Source organism: Leiobunum rupestre, chromosome 10 (genome assembly GCF_980474605.1).
Source record: "Leiobunum rupestre chromosome 10, qqLeiRupe1.1.hap1, whole genome shotgun sequence".
In the NCBI taxonomy this organism is placed as follows: domain Eukaryota; kingdom Metazoa; phylum Arthropoda; class Arachnida; order Opiliones; family Sclerosomatidae; genus Leiobunum; species Leiobunum rupestre.
In genome coordinates, this window is record NC_143393.1 from 9,549,493 (window position 1) to 9,572,799 (window position 23,307).

General features: G+C 37.4%; 4 protein-coding genes across 5 annotated transcripts; 3 read left to right on the plus strand and 1 right to left on the minus strand.

Moving 5' to 3' along the window:
- Window positions 1-2,830: 2,830 nt before the first annotated feature.
- Window positions 2,831-4,563, plus strand: LOC149923585 (dnaJ homolog subfamily C member 21). The gene is made up of 9 exons (XM_090161634.1): window positions 2,831-3,090; window positions 3,153-3,281; window positions 3,343-3,431; window positions 3,495-3,614; window positions 3,678-3,851; window positions 3,918-3,968; window positions 4,030-4,109; window positions 4,168-4,374; window positions 4,434-4,563. The coding sequence occupies exons 1-9, from the start codon at window positions 2,988-2,990 to the stop codon at window positions 4,561-4,563; spliced, it is 1,083 nt and encodes a 360-aa protein (XP_090017760.1). The 5' UTR covers window positions 2,831-2,987.
- Window positions 4,564-4,866: 303 nt separating this feature from the next.
- rngo (DNA damage inducible 1 homolog rngo) lies at window positions 4,867-7,358 on the plus strand. Its single transcript, XM_090159973.1, has 8 exons — window positions 4,867-5,300; window positions 5,355-5,498; window positions 5,589-5,715; window positions 5,780-5,907; window positions 5,966-6,055; window positions 6,125-6,163; window positions 6,233-6,336; window positions 6,416-7,358. The coding sequence occupies exons 1-8, from the start codon at window positions 4,982-4,984 to the stop codon at window positions 6,737-6,739; spliced, it is 1,275 nt and encodes a 424-aa protein (XP_090016099.1). The 5' UTR covers window positions 4,867-4,981; the 3' UTR covers window positions 6,740-7,358.
- On the minus strand, window positions 6,881-8,605 carry cpb (F-actin-capping protein subunit beta). Its single transcript, XM_090159974.1, has 5 exons — window positions 8,486-8,605; window positions 8,143-8,354; window positions 7,828-8,083; window positions 7,589-7,771; window positions 6,881-7,528 (listed from the first exon to the last, which is right to left on the minus strand). Exons 1-5 carry the CDS (start codon window positions 8,486-8,488, stop codon window positions 7,355-7,357), a joined length of 828 nt encoding a protein of 275 aa, XP_090016100.1. The 5' UTR covers window positions 8,489-8,605; the 3' UTR covers window positions 6,881-7,354.
- A 5,192-nt stretch (window positions 8,606-13,797) lies between these two features.
- Window positions 13,798-16,013, plus strand: LOC149923588 (solute carrier family 35 member E2A-like). Of its 2 annotated transcripts, none has more exons than XM_090159956.1 (7): window positions 13,798-13,879; window positions 13,993-14,344; window positions 14,400-14,535; window positions 14,597-14,845; window positions 15,331-15,384; window positions 15,449-15,652; window positions 15,713-16,013. In XM_090159956.1, exons 2-7 carry the CDS (start codon window positions 14,098-14,100, stop codon window positions 15,909-15,911), a joined length of 1,089 nt encoding a protein of 362 aa, XP_090016082.1. In that variant the 5' UTR covers window positions 13,798-13,879; window positions 13,993-14,097; the 3' UTR covers window positions 15,912-16,013. The 2 variants fall into 2 exon arrangements, with proteins under 2 accessions (XP_090016082.1, XP_090016083.1); XM_090159957.1 differs by lacking the exon at window positions 13,798-13,879 and having other exon boundaries at window positions 13,933-14,014; window positions 14,077-14,344.
- Window positions 16,014-23,307: the final 7,294 nt, after the last annotated feature.

Genomic DNA, 23,307 nt, shown 5'->3' on the forward strand with positions numbered 1-23,307 from the left:
TAACCATCAAACGCACCCATAACGCACCATTATTCACCACAGTCGAATCATTACGCACCCTTATCCCTATAGCATTACATCAAATATTAATTTTGGGGCTCATTTGAAGAAGTTAGTGCTTAGTGGAACCTAATTCTGAATATAGCTTAATTTTAGTAATGGTCAACGAAAGAATGCTTCTCCTTCTTAGGATTGAGTTTTGTGTTCGTTGACGTATTAATTTTCCTAAGCTAATAAATTGGGAAATTAATAAAGCTAAAGCAGTTTTTAGCATTAAACTGGGATCGATTTGCTTGGAGTTTACAGTAATCACGCGCTACTGCAAAATGAAACGACCGGCCAGCTGCCTTATCCGAAGGAAGTCGAGCGAGTAGTAAGAACATTCCAAGTGTAGAGGTTTCTGGGGTGTGAAACCCGTTTGAAAGTAAAGAGTGGACTTCCATGAAAACGTCCAAATACGAGTTTCTTAAAAAGCTCCCCGCTGAGAACAAAATCGGGATTTCCTCAAATCCGCATTTCCTACCTTCATGAAAACATAGTCATACCTGTATAAAACCTCTTACTACCCACAAAATGTAAAGAATGCGGTGCCAACACGTTTTCGAAGAATTACTGTCGTCTATTGACGATGAAAATTGACCGGAGTGGAGATCTCCCATGGAGCCAATGCCCCCCCCCCCCCCTACCACGCTATCCTCCGCCACGGGCCAAACAATAAAGTTCGTCCGATTCAGTCTGGCAACGGGTCACCTTGAAGCGATATTCTAAGTAACGTTCGATACGTCGTACAATCTTCTTCCTTACACCTTTCACGCCTTACCAGGTGAGTAGCAACAAGACCTCACCCCATAGAATTTTTTTAGGGGGAAAACGGTTCCCACAACCATTCTATTTCGTTATATAAAATGCTACTAAACGTTTAAAAATATTGCAATAATAAAACGAAATAATTATTTTATTATTAAGTTAATATATTTTATAAATACGAATCTCACGAAGAATTCATGAATTCTGTAATTTTTTTCTACATTTTGCTAGCTTCAATATAATTATTTTGTAGATGGCGCTGTAAGATTGGAAGTACCTGCGAAAAGTGCAACGGTCAGCGCCATCTGCTGATTTATTTTGCTACTAATAGTTCAAAATGCTTCCCCTTAATTTCGCAAGAAAGGAATCGAGTCCTAAGGGGGGGTTTGAACCCCCTAAACCCCCCTTATATACGTCCTTGATCTGGGGTAAAAGTGGGGCTTTGGGTGGGGACAATATATGTTCGTATAACATATTGAAATTATTGAAATAATGGTTTACAGACTTGTAAACTAAGTATTGGCGCCTGACAGCGCCACGCGCCCCCCAGCCCCATTCTTATAATACACGGTGGGCCATCTGTAATCGTAACTAGTGAAATCGCAAAAATAAATAAGTCATATTTCAATAGATTAAACACATTTTTAATTGAATTATTGAAGGAAAAATCACAGTAGAGAGGCCATTGATTGGGAAAAGGGTTATTAATTGGCCTCGCAACTAGGAAATTATTGAAGTAAAAATCCTAGTAGAGAGGCCATTGCTGATTGGGAAAAGGGTAATTAATTGGCCTGCCAACTAGGAAATTATTGAAAGAAATTTCCTAGTAGAGAGGCCATTGATTGGGAAAAGGGTAATTATTTGGCCCCCAACTAGGAAATTATTGAAGGAATAATCCTAGTAGAGAGCCTATTGATTGGGAAAAGGTAATTAATTAGCCTCCCGAGTAGGAAATATTATAGTAGAGAGGCCATTGATTGGCCCCACTTTTTCCAAGGATCCCGAAGTATGTTGGAAGAACTCGAAAATGATTTGTCAAATAACGTCCAAAATATTAGAAAATAATTCGATATTATTGTAGTACAGTTCAAAAGAAATAATTCAAACAAATAATATCATCTTCACGAGTTCTACTACAGTCGAACTATTGTACCCAGAAAGCTTAGTATAGACTATAGAGTAATATCGGCGTGACGTATGTCGACGTCCCCCATTCTTTTTCCTATAGATAAAAAACGGCCCTCAAAATGGCTGCCATCGCCCAAAGCTACAGAGCGATACTACTCTATGGTTTGTACACTCTTTGCGTCTAACTACTTCCGTCACGTGTTCTACTGCAGCCTTTCCCATATAGTAAAATTTACAGGAAATTTCCTTGAAGATGTTTTATTTATTTATTTATTTAGTAAATAAATCAGTCACTAAGCTAGCGTAAGCTTATATGTGTATACTTCCGCGACGGGTGTCCCCAACGGGGTCTCGATCGAGAAACGGTTTGAAAGAATTTTTGGATTGCCTCCAAAATTCGTCTGTTGCTGACGTCACCAAGATGAGATCCCATTGATTTTCAATAGGATCTCATCTCAGTGACATCACGATGTTCGTTAGCAACGAAGTTACCAACCTTAACCCTTAGCAACCACAGCGTATCGAGGCAACCTTTTATGGCCTAAAATTTACTAACCTTGGGGTGTCCCCGATTAATCAGATCACTGCCTTCTATTATAGAAGGCAGTGATCAGATCTTCGCCCGGTCGCCGGGCTCACGGTCTTCTCAGACTCACTTAGCCCTTACTTCTTCCTTCTTTGAACAAAAAAAAAACAACTATTCATTTAATAAATAAATAGCTGTAAGATATCAATGTATTTCAAATACCATAAATAACCATAATAAAAACAGTTAAATTTTGTATGAATGTTTTTGTATTTCGCGCTCATTTTAACCCTTGACATTTTTAATTCTACGTAGTATAATAGCAGAAATACCGGAATTTCTGATAATAGTATTGCTCCTTAAGTCACGGTCCGAGTTTACCCGTGTTCCTGTACGGTTTGGCCATCAATTTTTTTTGCCAGAATATATAACTAACTTTCTTTGTTTAAAATTTAAATATTCGGAAATTGAGGCTTTAATTTTGAAGTTTTTTTTTTCTACTACTGAAACTCTCTCGCTTAGTGCTATGGGAATGCAGTGCCATTATGAAGTTTTAGAATTGGAAAGAAATGCATCTTCGGAAGAAATTAAAAAGTCATATCGCAAACTAGCGCTGAGATGGCATCCTGGTTAGAATAATTAGATTGTTACTTTGTTTGAAATTTTAGATTAATAACTCTTTTCTCCGAAGATAAAAATCTTGAAAATGAAGCTGAAGCCAAGAAACAATTTCAGTTAGTGCAACAAGCCTATGATGTATTGAGTGATCCCCAAGAACGGGCTTGGTATGACAAACATAGGGAAGCTATTTTGAAAGGAGGTACTATTATTGAATATTAAAACTTTTTAAGATAAAGCATATTCATGTATTACATTTGCAGGCCTTCAAGAAGACTATAAGGACGAAAGCCTTAATGTATTTCAGTTTTTTAATTCTAGTTGCTATAGTGGTTATGATGATTCCGAAACTGTAAGCTAGATAAACATTGTTGTTTATAATCCTCTCAACTAATGAAGAGCTTTTAAACAACAGGGTTTTTACACAGTTTATGGAGAAGTCTTTCTGAAAATATCACAAGAAGATGACCCTTTTAGAGACGAAGGTGCAGAGCCAATGCCATTATTTGGAAAATCCAATAGTATTTATGAAGATGTAATTATTAAATTAAGTTAGCCCTAAGTAATGGCTTCATTGAGTGGATTGAATATAATTTAGGTTGTTCACGAGTTTTACTCGAGCTGGCAGTCATATTTTACAAGCAAAACATTTTCTTGGGTCGATAAATATAACATATTAGAGGCCCCAAACCACAGAGTTCTGAAACTCATGGAAAGGGAAAATAAAAAAATACGAGAAGTTTCGAGAAAGAGAAGAAATGAGGAAGTTAGGGTAATGTAGAAAACTTTTCTGTTTCAAAAGTCTATAATAAATTCAAACTATGGTTATTTTCAATAGAAACTTGTGGAATTTGTAAGAAAAAGAGATAGGCGAGTTCTAGCTTATAGGGTAAATATTTCTTCCAGTAAAATTATTATGTTTTTGGTAGTAACAGTTTGTTTATTTTTAGAAAAAGCTTCAAGAAAAAGCAGCTGAAAATGCTAAAAAAACACAGGAAAAACGAGAAAAAAGTATAAGGGAGAGAAAACAGTAAGTTGCTTTTAAGTCTTTTTATCAGGAAATAAATGAGCTGTTTTGTTTTATTTAGGAATTTAGCAAATGAAACATTTACAGAGTTTGTACCACTAGCTGAGCTAGAAGAGCAACTGAGACAAATGGAACAAGAAATAGATGAAAGTTTTAGAAATAAGGAATCTGCTGCTGAAAATGCTGACAATGATTCTCAAGATTCAGAAGAAGAACCAGATTCTCTGTATTGCATAGCTTGTGATAAATTTTTCAAATCAGAAAAATCGTAAGAGTAACACTTGTATATATACTATGAATATTTTAACAAATTACACAATTTTAAAGGAAAATCAATCATGAACAGTCCAAAAAACATAAACAGAATGTACAACTTCTTCAGAAAGCTATGATGGAAGAAAATGAAACTCTAGATAAAATGCAAAATGTTAATATAAAAGAATCTTCAAATGATTAATAAATTATTTATAATTCAATTTTAAAAACATGGTTTTTGGTTACTTGATCAAACGTATGCGAAGGTTCTTTGTTTGAATAAATCTCATTCAATCGGGTGAATTTAAATATCAGGATATAAAATAAGTGCATTAACTGTCAGACTAGAATTGTAAATATTAAGCTGTAACCTTATTTTTCGTTTTAAATGTGTTTTAGCAAAAGTACTTCTAGTTTCAGTAACGTAATAGTTTCTGGATTGACTTGTTTCGGTTTCACATTTTGTAGCAGGACTGCCAGAATTGAGAAAAAGTAAGAAACGTAAGTAGTGACGCCGCAAGATAAGTTATTTATCGGTGTCAAAATCTAAAACTACGAATTTAGGGGGGATGACTGAGTGCTTTTGAACTGGACAAGTAGAATTTGCATAATTCAAAATAATGAAAGTTACCGTAACAACTTTAGGCGAGGGAGATGACATTCATATTCTGGAAATAAGTCCCGACCTCGAATTAGAAAATTTTAAAGCATTATGTGAGATAGAAACCAGTATTCCAGTTCATGAAATAGTAGTTATGCACGAAGGCCGTCCCTTGCTTGAAGATCGAAAAGCTTTAAACGCTTATGGAATTAAGGAGGGAGATGTTCTTCTGGTACAAAGAATAGTTCCATCAAGACCAAGTTCACAAACCAATGCACCTTTCAGCATAGATTTTGGAAGTATAGAAATTCCTGGTAGTTCGTCTGGTCCTAGAAGAAGTATGTAGTTACGATTGACCATCTTAGATGATTCACAGCTAAGTTTTCTTTTAGGCTCTTCCGCATCAGGACCTACCAGTGGGAATTCTGATGACCCCGAATTCATCCGCAATATGTTTCTTAGCAATCCAGATCAACTAGCTCTATTAAAGCATAATAATCCCAAACTAGCTGAAGCGCTGCTTAGTGAAGATAAAGGTGGGAATCCATATTGTCAATTTATTTTTCATTTTTAATAAATGAAGTAGCTCACTAGTTCCATTTATAGATAAATGAATTCCATTACAGGTAAATTTGTTCAGTTATTGAAGGAGCAACAAAATGAACGAATTGAAAAGGAGAGAATGAGGATCCGCATAATGAATGCCGATCCTTTTGATTTAGAAGCTCAGAAATTGATTGCTGAAGAAATCAAGTATTGACTTAAAATTTTATTGCAACAGTCAAAAGCAATATTAGAACCAAAAGCCCTTTTTTAGGCAAAATAATATAGACTCAAACATGGAAGCAGCTATGGAATATCACCCCGAGAGTTTTGGCCAAGTAGTCATGCTTTATATTAACTGTAAAGTAAATGGGCATTTTGTCAAGGCCTTCATTGACTCGGGTAAATAATTTTTTGTTTTTCAGAAAATGATTAGCTTATTATGAATCTTAATTTTCAGGTGCTCAAACTACAATCATGAGTCAAGCTTGTGCGGAAAGATGCAATATTATGAGATTAGTAGATACGAGATGGGCCGGTATAGCCAAAGGTTTGGTTATTTGTGATAATTAAACTGTTAAAATGTAAATTATTAACAATTTGATGAACATTCTAAAAGGTGTTGGAACTCAAAGAATAATTGGCCGTGCTCACTTAGGTATCACCTGCTCATATTTCACTACTAAAAGTGTATAACTTCTAACCAATTTCTCTGCTCCCAAAACAGTGCAAATTCAAATTGGCAATGATTTTCTAACCACTTCCTTCTCAATTTTGGAAGATCAACCAATGGATATGTTACTAGGATTGGACATGCTTAAAAGGCATCAGGTAATTATTTGTATTAGTGTTTTCTTTCATCAACAATTTCATCTCTCTCTCTCTCTCTCTCAACAATGATACAATTTAGTGTGTAATAGACTTAAGAAGGAACGTTCTCTCAATTGGTACCTCTGGGGCTGAGACACCTTTTTTGGCTGAAAGTGAACTTCCCGAATGTGCCAGGATACAGTTTCCATCTGGTTCGCAAGAACAAGAAGATAGGCAGCTAGCGGAAGCTATGAGTAAGTCAGTTCAAGAAGCATCTTCTATCTCCATCAACGAACAAGATGTACAAAAACTAGTATCCATGGGTTTTCGTCAAGAGCAAGCTATTGCTGAACTTCAAGCTTGCAAAGGTGACCTTCATCAAGCTACTATCGCATTACTCGCAAAGTCTCTGAAACTTCCTTGATAATTTATAAAAGGCTCATTTCAGCGTTATTTTTCTAAGGAAGAATTTGTACCGCTTTGGCGTTTTTTTCCTTTCCATATTTTATAAATTAAACCTTATCGGTTTAAAAAATTAACTTTACCATTATATTCTTTTATTTCATTTTCAAATTTAAATACATTAATATGTAATTGTTAAACTGCTTACGTAATTATTACACATTCTCTCGCCAAAAAAAACCTATTTTGCTCAAGGTTTAATTCACCTTTTTTGATAAATATAAAAGTGAGTTAGCTATAGAAAACCCAACCCCATATTTCAAAAGCACCTGTCTCAATTATTCTAACAAATTAATATTAATTATAAAGTATTTTTCTAAAATTTATAACTTTGACAGTAAAGCTGATTAATTTGAAAAATATTAGGTAAATAAAAGAGTAAAAAAGTTTGGAACATTTGCAAGGTAAAATGGTCTGGTAAGTGGTTTTGAAAGCTAGAATCATCTTTTTACTACAATAAAAAATAACCAAGTTTTCTAACTGAAAGAAGCAAATGACATTTTTATCACCTGTCAGACCTTTTTACTACCGTTTAATTTAGTTAGAATAGATTTTATATGGAAATAAAAATTATTCTTTAATTTTCGCTTTTGGCCTGGCGTTTCTGAAGAGCCTGTGCTAAATCATTCCTTAATGCTGTTTGTTGGCGCTGATCAGATAAAGATTGCACAGATCTTAATCCATTAACAATATCCTTAGTCTTTCCAAAGTATATTTCATTTAAGGTATTCCTTATTTTATTTTCCATATCCTAAAAGAAAAGTATACAATTAAGAAAATACTTATGCTTAAGTAATGTAAATCAACTCACTTCGACCATTCTTCCAATATTGGCAATATGAGGACTGATTTCACTAACAGTTGTGTCCGTTTCAACTTGTCTTGTTAAACTTCCGCCTAGATTCATTGTCCCTGAGCCTGGTTTGTTCGTTTGGAGCCACAACATGGCTGTAGATGTTAGTTTGTAATGCGCGCTTCTCCCGCTGGATTTCTCCTAGAGTTACAACCATTATGGCAATTTTTCAATTTCTACTCTCATAATTTTCATACCTGAACTTCAACTACGTGTATTGAGTCCCAACATCCTTTAATCTTCTTTGATCCATCTCCTGCTTTCTTGATAAGAATAACACCGGCAAATCCGTGATCCAGGTCCCAGAGATATACAGAGGATACACCACCTTCAAAATACATTTCTCTATATTGATCAAAAGCTTGATTAGCATCAATTTCTAGTTTTCTGAGCCTCTCAGATGGCATAGCTCCATCTTCTAAAGGAGGATCATAAGTGTTGCTCCATGGGGATCTATTAAAGATCAGTTAATTTCTAAGTTGATTTGTAGTATAAAATGGCTAAAATATCACCTATAAGAATCTCCATCTCTGTTATAATCACACAATAAATAATCTTTCCCAACAGTTTTGTCTCGAGCTATTTTCAGTGGCTGATCAACTGAAGATAATAAATCCTCGCATAAACTTGGAACTAAATCAATTAGATCGCTCAAATTCTTCTCAATTTGTTGAGGGGGTAGTCTTCTCATAAGATCTAACGCAGAATCAAGTTGTTGGTCCATCTTAAAATAAATTGTCATGCAAAGAAAAATTTCAACCAAGGCTTAAAATTTTAATCAACGATACTAGAAGATGATTAATTCATTAAAATTAAAATATTGTAATAAGAGTTAACTGAAATTTAAATATTTACCATATTGTAAGTTTCTTTTACTTAATTTAACACTATGAAGTAAATAATTAATACTATGATAACAAAACGACAAATTTAACAAAGCCAAATTTTCAACTAGCAGACAGCATGATGCAAAAACAGCGTTGCCAACCTGATCCAATAGAATTATCGTACCAACACCTGAAAATTATCGTATTTCAGTCCTATTTATCGTACCGTTCGTAGGCTTCAAAAATATCTAGAGGTCTGACTAGCGAGTAGAAAAGGGGGGCGAAATTAAAAAGGGGAACGGTTTTTACACACAATCCTAAGGATTTGTGTGTATTAGTCTCACGTACAGTGTAGCCGTTGCCGCCGATGCCGCCGTGTCGCGCATATCCCTTCAACGTTTAGGGCTAGAAGAGTCAATGATATCTCGTTCGAATGTACATACATTACCATTCATAAAGTTTTCAAATTGGAGCCCAAGAAGTTGGGCATTTACCCAATTAGATATTTTCTTTAAAATTAAGTCCGATAACGTTAAAAAAAATATTATTGGATAGGTTAGGATTCAGTTGAACTACAACTTCGGTTATATCAGTAAATATTAAATTTAAGTATAGTTTTCGGGGTTATTAACCGGATCCCAATGTTCGTGGTTTTATATTTCCGCCTGAAAGTCGACATAACGTTCCTTAATTTAAGTCCGACTTTCATGAAAGTTATATTTTTGAATAGCCGTGGTTTACATATAGCCTAGAAATGCAATTTCGTTGCTTAATTTTAATTCTTAGTAAGGTATTTTGTACCGCGAATAAGTACCCCCATCAACTCCAACATTGGAAATACGTGTGGTTATAGAGAATTTAAGCGAATTTCTCTCTGGCATTTTCCAAGGCCGTTCTAATATGACTGGGTTTCCTACAAGAGTACCCTAACCGCCTATCACAAAGCAATTCGTGATGCCAAGAGGACATCATGGAGAAGTTTTTGCGAGAATATATCCGATATTCCCAGCTATGCCAAACTAATGAAAATTATGGCACATGATAATACTAAACATCTCGACACCATTAGGTTGAAGGATGGAAGTTTTTCGACATCTGGCAAGGAAACTCTAACACATATGTTGGAGACGCACTTTCCAGACTCTAGGGTCACAGACAGTTGTGGCACTGATAGTCTCCCTCTTAGGATACAACGTACCAAAAGGGAAGACTGGGCTGTGGCAAAACAGATTGTCACACACTCCAGGCTTATGTGGGCGATAAATTCCTTTAAGCCTTATAAGTCCCCAGGTCCGGATGGGATCTTTCCCATTTTGCTGCAGGAGGGCAGCGATACTCTCTGCCCACTGCTCTGCAGAATCTACAGGGCTTGTATTGCCTTAGGGCATATTCCAAGCTCCTGGAAGCTCTCTAGGGCCATTTTTATCCCCAAGCCCGGTAAGTCAAACTACCTTGAGGCTAAGGCATTTCGGCCAATTAGTCTCACTTCTTTTCTCCTGGAAATTTTGGAGAAACTGGTAGACTGTTATATTAGGGAAGAGGTTATTTCCCAAACGCCTCTCTCTACTGCTCAGTATGCCTATCAAAAGGGCAAATCTACTGAGACCGCCTTGCATGGCATTAGAAATTGCCTTGAGAGAGCAATTGAGTTTAAAGAAATCGCTCTTGCGGTTTTTCTTGACATTGAGGGGGCCTTTGACAAGGTCTCAAGTGCAGTCTTGATGAAGGCTGCCAAGAGGTTTGGTATCAATGACACACTTTGATCAAATCTATGCTGACGAACCGAAGGGTGACATCCCTCCTGCTTGGCGATTCCCTGATGGTCTCCACTAGCCGTGGGTGCCCACAGGAAATTCCCAACGACAGTTAAGGATGTTATGAGCAGAGCTCTTGCATCAGTAGAAAACTTGTGCAATGAAGTGAACCTCACGGTCAATCCCAGTAAGACGGTTCTGGTTCCTTTTACCCGTAAAAGGACTAGGGGAGCGTTTAATGCTATTTCCTTGTTCGGTACCAACCTGGAGGAAAGCACTGAAGTGAAGTACTTAGGTGTTATCCTTGACAACAAAGTAACATGGAAACCACATCTTGACTATATTATCAAGAAGGGTCAGCAAGTCCTGGGGCTTGAGTCCTAGAGTTGTTCACTGGCTTTACACAATGATCATCAGACCCATACTGTCCTATGCAGCTGTGGTCTGGTGGCCAAGGGTTACTCTCAAAACGGTGCAGTCAGAACTGCGCACTCATCAAAGGCTAGCTTGCGTTGGCATAACAGGAGCTATGAGAACAGCCCCAACTGCTTCTCTAGAAATTCTACTGAATATTCTTCCTCTACATTTGTTTATAGAGGAAGCTGCTACTTTTGGTGTCTATAGGCTAAACCAAAATGGGTGGAGGATAGCCAATAGTTGGGAAAAGAGCCACACTACGCTTATTAGGGATATTTAAAGTCGGTTACCTGTTCTCTCAATGGGTTCTGACAACATGGCTGCTAAACTTCGTTTTAATAAGCCTTTCGGCGTGTACTTCCCTAGCCGCACGGAATGGTCAAATGTTACCCTCGGTACCAGAGGGGAAGTTGTCTGGTTCACCGATGGGTCTAAAACCCATCTAGGTGCGGGCGCAGGGATGTACTGCCTAACGACCAAGTACGGCTTCTACGAAAGCCTTGGAATTTACGCAAGTGTTTTTCAGGCAGAGATTTCTGCTATCTGCTTCTGTGTTGACTTCTGTCTTAAGAAGAACTATCGCGGGAAAGTTATACAAATTTGTTCGGATAGCCAGGCTGCTTTAAAAGCTCTAAACCAGTCTAATGTTTCTTCTAGACTGGTTCTTAGCTGCTTGGATCTCTTTCTAATCTCCTGACGCTTAATAAGGTTCAACTTTATTGGGTCCCTGGACATGAGGGGTATCATGGGAATGAAAAGGCTGACGTCTTGGCCAGGGAGGGTGCGATGGCTGGGTTCTGTGGACCAGAACCCGCTGTCCCTATCCCCCGTGGCTTGATACGCAGCCTGGTCTCCAAGTACATGACTACCCGTCAACTCGAGCTTATATGTGTGGCCGTGGATATGGTTATGTCACCGGCGTTGTAGGTTGCTGTGAATAACTCAAACAAACTTAACACATTAGAAGGATTGTGTGTATTCTGACCGTCGTACGTCTTGTTCTCTCTCTTAGAGCACTGATGGCGCGATATTCCAAGGCAAAGAGAATCACCGGCAGCGTTGCCATACGTACTATAATTATGGTACAAATACCATAATTTTGCATAATATTATAAATGGTACTTTTTTTTGAGAGCGCACTATAGTTTACTTGTAAACATATTTCTAAGAATAAACTTTGATACCAAACCTAAGCCTCAAAACGGGTATTTTTCAACAACGTACAATACAAAAACTCATTCCTACTGAATTATCGTACAATCGCCAATATCGTACGTTGTAATATCGTACATCCTACTGAATTATCGTACAATTGCCGATATCGTACGTTGTGATATCGTACATCGTACGGAAGGTGAAATTATCGTACAAAACGATAATTATCGTACAGGTTGGCAACGCTGTCAGCGTTGCCAACCTGATTGAATAGAATTATCGTACCAACACCTGAAAATTATCGTATTTCAGTTCTATTTATCGTACGCTTCAAAAATATCTAGAGGTCTGACTAGCGAGTAGAAAAGGGGGGCGAAATTAAAAAAGGGAGTGGTTCTTCTCTCTCTCTTTAGACAGAGGAATCACCTGCAGCGTTCAGTAGCGGCGCTAAGGGTGGGCTGAAGTGGGCCTTAGCCCCCCTGCATTTCTGAGTGGGGCCACATATTTATAATTAAGAGGCCACATATTTCAATTTATGAATTTTCTTTATCTCTAGAAATTTGTTTTATTGCCAAAAAACGTTTTTCTGGAATTTTTTTTTGAAAATCAATTCGTTTATTCCAGAAGATAGTAGACCATAAACAGATAGATTCGGGAGGTAGGGAGCAGAAATTGAGAGATAGTTGAATGGACAATAGAAAGAAAAGAAAGGGGGTTTAGGGAAATACCCCGGGAATGCACGTGTCCCCTCTAGGTCGGATACAAGGTCAGTGTGTCAGAATTTATAGCCCGGTGTACCTAATAACAGAGACCATACCACCGGAGGCCTATCATCATAGTGCCCTACGCCAGCGTCCACCTAGCCCGGACAGGTGACAAATCCAGCATGGGTAGCAGTACCCTACTACTGATGGTCGCACCTTTGACGCAAGCCACTCAACCCAGCAGAAGGTGCAGCAATGGGTGGACCAATCCCCACTTCGCTCACAGCAGTGGGAGTAAGAGTGGATGCTGTAGCAACTCCAGCCGACACCCTACCTACGTAGGTAAAGAGTCAAACCCTTTGGAGAGAGCTCCTAAAGGGGAACGACGAGCACCCAGCAGACCAAGTAACCCGGCACAGCTGGCACCGAAGATCCCAGTTTTACTCCAAAAGGCCGGGAAACAGGACCACCGTGCCCGCATATGGAGGCATGCCGCCCCACAGCAGGCTACCCAATCCGCCGAGGCGGCCAGTTTGCACGGACCCTCTCCGTTAGCATGAGCCGAAGCTCAGTATCCAGCCCAAACCTGACCAAAGTCGGAGGTGAAGATAGGACCATTTGATCAGAGCTAACATCTCCCAATGCGCCACCGCCCTTATGGGTTACAAGAGCCGGACCCCGACTCCCGGTAAAGCCACCAGTTCTTGCACACTCTTACCCATTTAGGGCACGGATACAAGGTCAGTAGGGGGTCCAGTAAACGCAACGAGAGCCGCAACAATAAAACGACCTTACTCTTCTGGCTTCCTAGAAAATTTATAAGGGGTCACTAAAGTTGTAAGTGACACAAAATACTTAGCCCACGGAGCCCACCTGTGGAAAACCCTAAGAGCCGCTACTGGCAGCGTTGCCATATACGTACTATGATTATGGTACAAATACCATTTTGCATAATATTATAAATGGTACTATTTTTTTCAGAGCGTACTGTAATTTAGCGTCAAAACTGGTATTTTTCAACAACGTACATAACAAAAACTCATTCCTACTGAATTATTCTCACAATTGTCAATATCGTACGTTGTAATATTGTACATCCTACTGAATTATCGTACAATTTCCAATATCGTACGTTGTAATATCGCACATCCTACTGAATTATCGTACAATTGCCGATATCGTACGTTGTGATATCGTACATCGTACGGAAGGTGAAATTATCGTACAAAACGATAATTATCGTACAGGTTGGCAACGCTGTGCAAAAATCACGCCCACTTTTTGCGACATCTAGCGATGAAACGATCTATTGGGGACGTCGATGATTTTTTTGACGGAGGTATAAAGTACATTTTGAAAGGATAGGAAAAGTTATTTCACTTTTAGAACGAGGTATTCTTTAAATTTAATTTAATTTGTTTTAATTTTTTTTTTTAATAATTTAGTAATACCTCCTTAGCCTTTGTTTCTTTTGCATCATTTTGTGATCCTTTTTATAATTTCAGAGCGATCCCAGAACTTTCTCAGGTCATTCTAGTAATTAGAGTGACCAGAGAGCGTAATAATTGAAAATCCATCGTATTTTGTAGATATGTTAATATTTCAACGTGATGGATGAATTATCGGTAACCGACAGAGCACACAAATTTTTTAAAAGCTCTATTCCATTGATGGAAAATGGAAGAAGAGTATCGGAATCGAACGAGGAAAAAGACCTTCTAAAAGAGGATCTTCGAAAAGGCTTTTTCTCCATTCGTGCTTTTGCCTTTTTATCATTTTGGTATTTCTTCAGTTTTACTACATTATTCCTCAACAAATACATTTTGTCATATTGGAAAGGAGATCCAACTGTTTTGGGTAATAATCATTGACATGAATGAATGCTTTAGATAATTAAAACCTATTATTTTAGCATCATTCCAGATGTTATTATGTGGCACATGTGGCTATTTACAAAAGCAATACCCATGTGGACTTTATAGAAAAATCAATAGAGATGTTCAACCTCCAAATTTTTTTAAAAGTATTTTTCTAGTTGGATGTTTAAGGTATGTTTGAGCTGTGAAACCTACTTAAACTCATGATTTTTAATAAGATTTTTCTTAATAGATTTTCTACCGTTATATTGGGCTTAATAGCTCTTTGGTATGTTCCAGTATCCTTCGCTGAAACTGTGAAAAGTTCAGCTCCTGTTTTTACCGTTGTGATAGCGTGGCTGGTTCTCGGAGAATACACTTCGTGGCTTGTGAACGTATCTCTCATTCCAGTTATGGGTGGCTTAGCCTTGTGTAGTGCCAATGAGCTTCATTTTAATACCAAAGGGTTTCTCGCTGCCTTAGCCACAAATATATCAGAATGGTATGTACCATTGCCATTGGTTTAGGACCTATACTAAAGTAGAACTCATGAAGATAAGTTCAATTGTTTGGACTGTACTAAAATATAATTTTGCATTGCATCGAAGTATCATGAATGTGATATAACAGTTCATGCAAAACCAAAAGGCGAAGCGTTGGAAAATCTCAATAGAAGTTCATATATATAATTAACTAACAGACAATGTTACCAAGCAATATATTACCAAACCTATATTGGAATTTGAGGCCAATTTTCTATGAAAATTAGGCTAGCTAGCTGTATTTGTTTATTCATTTGACCTACTGTTTAAAATAAATTGCAGGTGCTGTTGAAGTTGTCACGTTAATCGCGATATCTGTTCTACTATACAATACTTTTGAATTATCTATATATTTTAGTACAGTCCAAACAATTGAACTCATCTTCATGAGTTCTACTATAGAAATATACCCTTTAAGATGTTTGTAAAAATGAATTTTATTTAGTTTACAGAATGTTTTTAGCAAAATGTTACTAAGTGGTGAAGTTTTCAAATTCACGTATGTTTATTATTTATTTAAAGGGTTTTTTGCTATTTATGTTTTAATGCTTTATTTCTTATAGATCTGCGGAACTTCAGTTTTTTACTAGTCTTAGTTCCGTTTTAATTCAAGTTCCAGTATGGTGTTTTCTAGTGGATATTCCAGCTCTTTGGGAATCTTTGGACTATAAGATGATTCTAGCCTATATTCTTGGGGGGTTTTCCTTTCATTGCCAAAGCATATCTGAGTACATGCTACTCAGCTATCTGTCACCCGTAACTCACAGGTATTTTCCATGCTATCTATTAATTTGATATGACGTTTTTAAATTGGCATTTTTTTTTAGTGTTGCCAACACGGTTAAAAGGGCTCTTTTAATCTGGCTGTCTATTTTAACTTTTGGAAATCCAGTTACTTTATTGAGCGCTTCCGGGACTGTTATCGTTATTCTCGGGGTATTATTATACAACAAAGCGCGACAATATGCTGATGTTGCGGTTCTCTCAAATATCGCCCCCAATAAACAGGGTGTCCATAGTGTATGAAAATGACTTCTATTTTTTTAAAAACAAGACTGCCTGTCTTTATTTCTTTTAGTTTTTGTTTATTGGTGCTGGTCGCCCTAAATAAATTGCACATTGATTGAATTTGTGATACAGTATTTATTATTATATTTGTCTAAATTTGAAATTTTCGTAATGTGTCATAGTTATTAGTTTTATTACTATCCTCCTATAATATTAAAAGTAATAAAATATGACATGTTTTTAAAAACATAGTATTTTGTGACTTTTTTTCAAAATGAAGCTGTAAATGATGTCGGTATGTTTTTAAAGAATGTGAATTAGAGCATAGAAATAAGGGGCCCGTGCTGCAAAACAATATTTACAAATTAGATGAATTAAATAGGATTATATAATTATCTCTGGTGTAAGCAGCGTTGCCAGTTCCTGAAACTCAAAAATTTATCGATTTCAAACACATTATCGTACGCCTGAAAACTGGCGGTAAATTTGAATTTTCTGTGAAACACTGAAAAATAAATTTTTACCTCCGAGGGGACTATGTCACCTAGGAGGGGTTTTACAATCACCGTGTCTGTCTGTGGGTTTTTAGGTCATTGAGTACGCAGTTTCTTGAAATTATCGCGTACGCAGTTTCTCGAAATCGCAGTCGCTTGGAATTAGGGAGGTTTTTCCAAAAACCCTTCTTTTCGTCATCGATCGTAGTATAACTTTTTTACAGCCTCAAATGTTCAGGGTATACGTCTTATTATCAATTAGCGATAGTATCGCTCGGGATTCGATCTAGGGTCCCCTGCTTGAGAGGCAAACCGCACCGATGCTTGTTATTCTGCGATGTTTTTAAAAAATAGCTTTGGCAAAAGTCCGTTACGCTGTTATAAAGTTATTAACGTCAATTTATTTTATAACATTTTAAATATGTATAAATCAAATCAAATTGAAAATTAATTAATAATTTATAACTTTAATATAAAGTACTGTCTTGACCGAGAATCGACCGGTGTCTTATTGCTAGCACGCGGACGTTTTACCGCTAAACCATTGATATCCCCGGCACTAATTTTAAAATACAAAATATTATAGGCAAACTGTTGAAGTAAAGGGGAGTGTTTTTAAACGGGGAAAATACAAATATCCTTGTAGATAGCTTTAGCCTCTCCGAGGGGACAAAGTCCCCTAGGAGGGGTATTACAATCACCGTGTCTGTCGGTGTGTCTGTCCGGGAAGCGAACGCGTTCGCATTTAGTACCTCTCCGAGGGGTATTACAATCACCGTGTGTGACGTGTCTGTGTGTTTGTCTGGGCTGCGAACGCGTTCGCATTTACGGAGCACAATCGAAGAAAAAAAAAAACACACACACACACACAGAACAATTCTTAACTTTACAGAGTTAAAAACACTTATATAATAATAAAAATAATAAGTATCATCATAAACATGGAACATTTTTATATACATGTATAGAGTTTTCTTTTGTGAAAGGTGATCCAACACTAACGCAGGCAAATCAGCAACATCCTGAATATTAAGTGGCACGAGCTTGTTGACAACACTTGTCAGTATTAATTTTCCAGAGAGCTAGGATGTGTTTAACAATGTAGAGGTCATCATAGTTTCCAGAGAACCCCAATTTAAAGCGTTAATTACACCAGGGAACACTTAACAGAGGGAAAGGCAGCACAACGTTAAAAACCCGGCTGAATTTTCCCTCTCCCGCTTCGCCAAATATCAGGGTCTATTCTGTAAAGCGCAGGCGCGAGTGACGTACTGCGCCACGTGTTAAATTCAGTGGACCGTCTATTTTTTTACACATAGCGCGGAGCTTTTGAACAGATTCGAGACGATTATAAAATTAACGTTGGGGCTATTATGGTTTTAAATAAGAAATGTTTTTATAAGGGGTGTAATGTTTCCAAAATAGTTTCTTTAGAAAGTCCACTTTTGCAAGAAAATTCAGAAGCATAGCCTAACAGAGTTCGACGAGAAGGAAGAGGTAGAATTTCACGTAAGGTCTCATATGCCAAAGGCGATTTGGTACGTAAGTAGAGGCTCCATTTAATAATGGCTGGGTGCCATTTCTTCGGTTTCCGTCTATTACTTTTCAATAGTTTCAGTTGTTCTTTCAATAACAGACATAAAAAGTTTTCTTTTGTACAAAATGAATCACCAGCTATTGTTTCACCCAATAACATATTTTCATTTTCTTCGTTGCCAATCTTCAATTTGTTCATTGCTTTCTTTAGAGCCAATTGTAGACGCTGCACTTTCTTATTTAATGCCACATTTTTTGCTTTTAGCGTAGCAACTATATCATTTCTTAAAAGGGATCGAAATTTGCAACCAGGTCTTTCAGCATTTTTAATTTTTGCAAGTAAAGTTTTTCTTAATGTTTTGCAGGCTTTACATCTTGGAAATTGTCCGCTTTGAATCAGCAACTCGCATTTAATAGAATGTAGCGCTGCGGTGAAGTAGTTTCTGAAGGCCCTTCGCTCTGAAAATTGTGCATCTTTTACTTCATCACCACATCCATTACATAATTGAAATGAATCAATTAAATTAAATAATTTTAAGAGATCATTTAAATTATAAATTTTTGGTTCAGATTCTCGAAATTGTAGTACGAATTGGGTGTTGCTTAGGGATCTACCGTAAACCATTATCTTGTAACTCATATTCACTAAAACTCTGATTTCAATAGCGGTGATATGATGAGTACCGAGTTTATATATGTTTAACTCAAAAGTAATAACGTTTTGTGAAAGAGTCCAGATAACTTGAAAATCTTTTACATAAAACTGGTACTCTATGAATTTTCTAAGAAGATTCGCAGTAGAATTCACATTCGTTGAAATAATATTAGAGATAATGCCATCGGATGAAATACTTGAAGTACTGGAAGAATAAGAGACAGAAGTTTCTATAGTTTTCTTTAAAAGGTCCTCAGTTTCACAAGAATTTTCAGTTTCATTGACTTCTTCAGTGCATTCTATTTTGAGTGATAGCTGATCATCTTTACAATTAGCATTGCCTGTAGAGGCCAATCTAATAATATTTTTCACATTAGATTTTAGTGCGATAGTGTCACCAGTATCATTAATAGGTCTAACAGTTTCCAACGGTGTAAATGTTTCCACTACACTCTCTTTTAAAGATGGTATAACACTGAAATTATCTTCTTTAATTTCTGCTTTATACGAAATCACGGAACTACAAGTGGTGTGTGTATCATCAGTGCAAATATCATGATATGGCACAGGATCTGGGTTATTTTTCGTAGGTCCAGTACCACCCAAAAAATGAAAAGAGCATACATATCTGCATAATGAAAATATTTGTAAAATATGTTTAATACTTAATTTGGCTATCATTTATTAATCTCCAAATTTACATACCTACTCCTAGTTATTTTCTCGGGAGTAAGGAAGTCTGGTCGAGCACAGGAAGCAATCCAACGCTTGCATTGTTCTAGCTTTCTCTTTGGTTTTGGAAAAGGGAGGAAAAATATTCCTTTCATATAGTTATTGTTTTTAAATCGAGCGTCGTTTTTGCAACCTTTGTAGCAACAGTTTGCCCTTGACATTGTTAACTTCTTATGTAATTAAAATAGAAAAACGCGAACATTAAGACGATGAAGTTCAAAACTACCAAGTGTTAACTGGTAATCTGGTATTATAAGCAGTCGACAATATATATATTTTTTTTGACATCCACACATCGGTGTCGACCCAAGGCCTTAGACACCAGCATTCAATAACTGATTAATCCGGGCGAGATATGTGTAACGGCCACGCCAACGGGGGGATACGTGGGGACAGGGGTGGGGACACCCGTGGCGGAAGTATGCCGACCACCCGTTCGGGGATTGGTGGTCGTCCTCACACGGCCATCTACAAACTCTGCCTCCCGGACGCCTGGGATTACAGGAGTGAGCCACTACTCCCGGCTGCAGTCGACAATATGACCAGAGGATATGACCATAGAGATAGAAAAGAAATAGAGGCACTATTGTATCTGGCGAAGTTGACCGCGAGTGCCGACCCCCTTTTCGCCAATGTAGGAAGCCATGAGGGGTGGTACTCATAAGTCCAACTTTTCTTAAGACCAGCTGTTCATAACACCAACTACTCATAATGCCAACGACCATAACGCCAACGGCCCATAACACCAACTGCTGGTGTAATGAACAATTGGTGTTATGGGCCGTTGGCGTTATGGGATGCTCATAACGCCCAAGGTTCCTAGAAAAATCTCTACGCCAACTTGATTTCGAGATACAGCAGCAGTTGGCGTTGTGGTCTGCTCATAATGCCAGCTGCTAAAACATCTTCAATGTGTCTACTGTAGAGTTGAAACTCCTACTCAAACCACAAATTTTCGGGTGGTAACGACAAGTCACCTGAGAGCAATAACCACGTAATTTTTGTCGGGCATTTTGGGAAAAACGTATTAAAACATTTTTTTATCTCGTGTCCCTATTATAAAATTCTAGCTTCCCCTATTTTCTTAGCATACCCATACTTAAATACTCGGTGGTTATTGCTTTATGCCTTCATTTGTTATTATTTGTATACGTTCATTGTGTATTTTTAACATTACCACCCGTTCTGTACCGATGCTTAATTTACTCGAAGCCCTACTGCGGCTTATTGACCAATATTTTTCATAAATAGATAGATAAACATTTAATCGTTAAATTGTTTTCAGAACAATTTTTCCAGATATATGAATAAAATACTATCTCGCGTTTGTCCGACCGCGCCACGTCTAGCCGCGACAGGGCCCGGCTGCTGTCGGTAAAATCCAAGGAGTCCGGCGCTTGGTTAAACGATCTTCCGTCGCCATGTCTCGGTACCCATTTGGACAACGACTCGTTTCGTATCGCCGTCGGTATTCGGCTAGGTGCACAAATATGTCGTTACCTCATGGACTGTAAATTTTAGAGGAAGAGTAAAGCGTAGCCTTCCCCTGTAGAATTTTGGTTTCCCCGGGCATCAATCACTTCGAACTAGAGAGAGAGAGTCCGTCAAGGTCATTTGTACCACGCATAGAGATAGACCCCCCCCCCGCATGTTATCTGGAAATCTGGCCGACCGAATGACACGCGCTTTTTTATGACCTTGAGCGACTCCCGTCAGCCTGATCGGTGAACGGGGTGTAAAATACCTCGGGAATACCGGTCCTCTAAAATTTACAGTCCGTGGTTACCTGAGTTCCAAAACCAGATTTCTAAAAAAGTTCAATTTTAGAAAAACGACTTTTTGTAGTTTTCAAACTTGCTCCTCAATATTTTTCAAATATATTAGGTTATTTTACACATTTTCTAGGTGTGTTTTTAATGGTGAATTTATTTTCTTTTTATTTCTTAAGTTGAGTTAAAAAAATGATTTATTTGTTTTTGGCACTGAAATTTTTAGTTCCAAAACCACATAAATCTGTTTATTTGGTTTTGAGATATGGTAACACTATCGTTCTTTTTCATTTCCAAAGTGTAATATATTGATTTAAACCTTATTTTCTAATATATTTACGTTAAACTAACTATTTTTAAAGTCAGAACACAAAAATATTTTAATAGAATATAAAATACATTCGTTTTATAAAGACTATAATTGAACATGGAATATATATTAAGTATTTAAAAAAGAGTAAACATTATGGCATTTCTGAGAAAAACTTTAATGTTGTTTAACTTAAAGGGCCCCACCGGCGTTGAAATTCGTCAATTTCCCGCGCGAATCGCGGACATAGCGAAGGCTGTGGCCATAGCGGATTGACTATTGACAATCACTCTTAGCTATTGATACACTTTTTGTGTCAGTAGTCACTTGACTACTACGACATTGTGTGTCATTAGGGAAGAAACTATTGACACACGGTACTTTAAATAATGATTAATTCGTATTTTCGTAGTAAAAAACTAATGGATTTATGTATTAATTATGCGTCTAAGATTTCAATTAGACGCCAGCTCCAGACCTGATGAGAGGCTAGTCATTGTATTTTAATTAAATATTTAATACGTACTATTTTAATTATTTATCTTAGTAACATTTCTTATTTCTTATTGACACACAATTTGTGTATTTTACCCTTGCACAGAAATTATGTATTTTTCTTGACACACAAATTGGTTTGTGTATTTCTTATTGACAAAAATTGGTTCGTGTATTTTTTACTGACACCCAAATTGGTTTGTGTATTTCTTATTGACACACAAATTGGTTCGTGTATTTCTTATTGGTACAAAAATTGGTTGCTGTATTTCTTGTGAACGTTCCTTTAAATCCATTCCATAAAAATTTCCAGTTTCCCATCGCTACCGTTGAACAAAGTTGAGTCTTAATATTTGCAGTGCCAGATTAGCCATATAGCAGAAGTAGCCAATGCTACGGGCCCCGCGTTTCTGGAGGTCCCGCGCCTAGAGCCATTGCTGTAACTAGACAGGTGCCACCGGTAAGGCCGCACAGGACCCGGAAACGAGGTTAAAAAGATTTTGGGCCCACCAACAACTAAACTCCATGGACCTTTTTTTGGAATTTATCGTTTAGAAAAGTATGGTCATAATTTTGAATGGGCCCTCCTAGGCCCGTGGGCCCGCCTGCACTGCGGGCTCTGCTCCCCCGTAGCTACGCCACTGGTTCACAATGGCATTCATTAAACCTTTAGCATACGAAGTGTCACACATTCGGTAATTATGTCACTTTTGGTTTAAGCTTTTTGAACCCCGAACGGCGCCCCTTGCCCCCACGCGCCCTTAGCGAGGGCCAACCTCGCCAATGTCTATTTACGGTACTGGGCAAACTGATTACTATTTCTCATATCAGATATATTTCCGATAAAGAACCTGATTTATCTGGTTCCCTGTACGCTTTTTTATCTGACCTACGGCTATCTGGTTTCGGTAACCGACGAGGCCACAGATATTTAAAAAATTACTTAATTTGTACTCCCTTGTAAGGAGTGTCACTGAAAAGTTTTAAATATAATTTTTAACATATACGTTTTGGGTTCCAGTACGGACGTAATTAGTGTTTTCCCTTCGCTCAAGATTCGTTATTGTCTCTCGCAACCTACGTTGCATATTTTAATTTAGAGGCCCTTAAATTATGCTAATCATTCCTTCTACGTAGCTTCGCGCCTACTCCTTGGTATTCTCACTATACCCAACTTTTCACAAATTTCTGCAATACAGGTTGCTGATCCCTTTAAGATTTTCTCGGAATTTGCGCGGGATCTAGTAAAATTTCAATGCCAAAGTGGCCCTTTAAATACAAAACACAACAAGAATAAAAGATGTTTTAAGAACCGATATTTCATCTCCCGCCAAATTATTCAATACTTTTAGTTTAACCAAAAGTGACATAATTACCAAAAGTGTGTCAAAATAATTTGGCGGGAGATGAAATATCAGTTCTT